A 3,504-nucleotide genomic window follows, 5' to 3' on the forward strand; every position below is an offset into this window, starting at 1 on the left:
TTTTTTCCCCCTCTCTCTCCCCGTGTGGTCACTATTCTAATGTTTTAAGAATTCGGGGTTTGCTGTTTTTCTTTCTCCTCCCCCCACCCCACTTTTTTTTTTTAAAGAAAGATCAACTCTTTAAAGTGTTTGCCGATAACATCTCCGGGATAGAGATTATTTTTCATTGGGCCTATTGTGAGAAGTAACCGGCTTATTGCATTACTGCAGCACACATTTCAGACTATACAACTGTAACAAATGAACAACTTGTCCTCCACGGACTCACTGCGGGATCCAATTAGTTCGTAAACCTTTTGCACAAGTTTTCTAATTACTTTCAAGAGTTTGTGGCTCTTATAGGGTTCCTTTAACTCCTCAAGAAACGGCTTCAGTTTTAGGATCAAATACTTCTTTAAAGAGTCCTCACATCGTCCCCTTAAAGCAAATGGATCAGTTCCTCAAGTCAAGGCGAGATACTTACGTACGTTTTTATATGCTAGTGGGCTTCAGTAAATATTTAGCACTGGAGGACAAAATGTGAGAAAGAGATTCATTTTAGTGCTTCGCATTTTAAAATCATTAAAATTGCCTTTTAAAAGAGGCTGACACACTGCTATGCAATCTACCATATCATGTGACTACTTCGGCAATAGCTCTATAATATACTGCAACTTCAGCTCATCCTCAGCATCTTGGGGAGCGGGAGGGTGGGGGAGGGGGAAAGCCACCAGAAAAATACTTGCTGGCTGACAACTAGAGGCAGTTTAACAATATTTTAAGCAAGAACTCTTTGCAGCATTAAAACATGGATAACCCTGAACGTTATTTTATTAAAAGATTATGCACATAGGTACATGAAGGTAGTAAGTGTACCCATATATACACGTATCCTGTCTACTTAGGCGTAGTCCTAGAAGCCAAACTCTGTAAACTAAGCAGCTTGTCCAAATCCCTTTCTCCATTAAAATCATATCTATGCCCTAACAATGATTTAAACACAAAAGTAATTTTTTGAGGGTGGGAAGGGGGGGTGGCATTTACTCGAAAAGTGCAGAGAATAATGTAGATCACAAGTTAGGTGGGTTTAAATTCTCTCATTTAGCCCCGTGGGTGTAACCACGTAAATTTAAGGGGTAAAATCCCGGACATCTTTAATTCAATGCCTATTCTAGTAAGCGGAGCTAGATCGCACTACGTTTTTAAGGAGAACTCCCCAGACAAGTCAAAGGGAGTTCCGGTCAGGAAAGGATGACATACGAACTGCCCTCCCGTTTGATTAAATAGCCTGCTTCTTTAACATGCAAATTACAGATTTTTCCCCCAACTATATTAAGAGAAAAAAGGAGCGCGTGAAAAAATGTGGGCCTTGCATATGCAGCACTGAACTCCCTAGAGCTCTAGAGCCTTTTAAGTCTATTTAATAAAAGAGACAAAAAAACTATCGAGTATATATGAATTTAGCCTATTTTTTTATTTCTGTGTGTTTATAGTAAACATTTTTGTAAGTGACAAACACGGGCATATGACCACAGTATCACAATCAAGAAATTTTAAGACGACATTAACAATCACTCAAATTTATGCGGCATTTGCGCAACACAGGTTACATATTTGCAAGGTTTACCTATAAGTACAATAGGTATTAACATTTCACTACATTTAGAAAAAAAATAAAGGTGACCTGTTAGTGACCACATACATCAAAATATACACAACACAAACTGAAGGCAATCATTAATTTTGTCCCCTTCTGATTCATTTGAACGGGCAGTGCTGCAAACTGAAACAATGTTGTTGTTGCTTTAAATTACTTAGTACACTGAGTGCATTTTCTAAAACCCAATCTTTGGTCTAAAAGTAAACAAAACAAAACGGAACCAAAAATCAAAATCAAAATCAGTTCATTAAAGAAAAGGACAAAATCATAAATGGCCAAAATGTAGCTTTTGGGCATCTTTCACTATTCAATCTGCTTAAATACAAATCACATTTGAATTTTAATGGGTTTCATAAATTTAGTGGGCTTTTTTTTTTCCTTCCCAAGGTCTGCATCCACCAACATATCCATGATAACTTATAATACTGCAAACATGGAAACTCTGGCGGTTTTAGTGATAGGCTTGTCATAGCTGAATAAAAATTGCAAAAGCAGTCACTATTTAGATACACATTCTACTATCATTTTGACTTCCAAACTTCATAGTCTACAATGTCCTCTCCCCACATTGCACCTTGCTGACGCTCCTCCCCTCGCTGGAATAATAAACAACCCTAAAGACTGAACAAACGTACAGAAAATGGGGGACTTAATAAAAAATACCTGGACTTTTTTGTTTTGTATTTTTTTGTTTGTTTGTTTCTCTCTCTCTCTCTCTCTCTCTCTTTTAATTCTCATGTACAATGCAAATGTGTGTAAAATGTTCACTTACAGTCTGCTCCCATGGAGGTTAATGTATTAAAGGGTTTGAAGAAGACCCCTGATTTTGATGTGTGAAATAATCAGAAAGTCCTCCGGACAGTCCCGTTGTAAAACTTGGCAAAGAAGGTCTTAAGGACTCACAGGGGAGAGTGGAGGGCGCCTGCGGAGACGTGGAGGAGGAGGCTGCCCTGGCCGTCATTGAAGTGCTGCTTTGAGAAGTCATTGAAGGGTGAGGGACATGGGGGAAAAAGTAACTGGTCTGGCCCGCGAGAAGGTTCACGGAGCAAGGGTTCAGGGAATAGGTGCCAGAGCAGGGGACTGACAAGCCACATGGCACTGAGGCGGCCAGCGCTGCTGCTGTGAGGTGATGAGTGGCGTAAGGTATCTCTCCATTGACTAGTCTATCAACACTTAACCCATTCGACGTGGAAAAGGAGTGGTTGTTTCCCAAGGAGTTTTGAGTCAACACTGAACTGTAGGGCATGGGGTGGCTGGGGTAGGCGGACGTGGTGCCATTGTAACTCAAAGTGCTGCTGGCCCGGGGGTGGTGCAGGGAGAGGAAAGGGGACATGGGCCAATACAAAGATCCTGCCCTATCCATGAATGTCAGTCCGGTGGAGGTGAGGCGGGCGCCCCGCTTGAAGGCCAGCTTGGCCCGCGACGTGGTGGACCTCCGGCGGAGCTTGCCCGTGGTGCCCCCGATGAAGACGTCGTCGCTGGAAGGGTCCAACATCCAGTAGTTCCCTTTGCCCGGGTCGTCGTAGTGGCGGGGCACCTTGACGAAGCACTTATTGAGCGAGAGGTTGTGGCGGATGGAGTTCTGCCAGCCCTGCTTGTTCTCCCGGTAGTAGGGGAAGTTCTTCATGATGAACTCGTAGATGCCGTTCAGCGTGAGGCGCTTCTCGGGGCTCTGCCGGATGGCCATCATGATGAGCGCGTTGTAGCTGAACGGCGGCTTCTCGTACTTGCCGTTCTTCTTCTCGCCCTCCTTGCCGCCCTCGCCCTCCTTGCCCCCGTCGCCCGCCGCCTTCTTCTCCTCCGCCGCCTTGTCCTTGTCGTCCGCCAGCTCCGCCGCCGCCGAGCCGGGCTCGCCCTTGCCCGCC

General features: G+C 44.0%; 1 protein-coding gene across 1 annotated transcript; it reads right to left on the bottom strand.

Annotated features, from left to right (window-relative positions):
• Nucleotides 1-2,008: 2,008 nt before the first annotated feature.
• FOXG1 (forkhead box G1) lies at nucleotides 2,009-3,500 on the bottom strand (the record flags this gene model as incomplete). The annotated part of the gene is made up of 1 exon (XM_019519923.1): nucleotides 2,009-3,500. A coding segment is annotated over one exon (1,071 nt), but the record flags the coding sequence as incomplete, so codon positions are not given.
• Nucleotides 3,501-3,504: the final 4 nt, after the last annotated feature.

The sequence above is a fragment of the Gavialis gangeticus genome, unplaced genomic scaffold, assembly GCF_001723915.1.
Source record: "Gavialis gangeticus isolate Ggan-Ray unplaced genomic scaffold, GavGan_comp1, whole genome shotgun sequence".
Classification (NCBI taxonomy): Eukaryota; Metazoa; Chordata; order Crocodylia; family Gavialidae; genus Gavialis; species Gavialis gangeticus.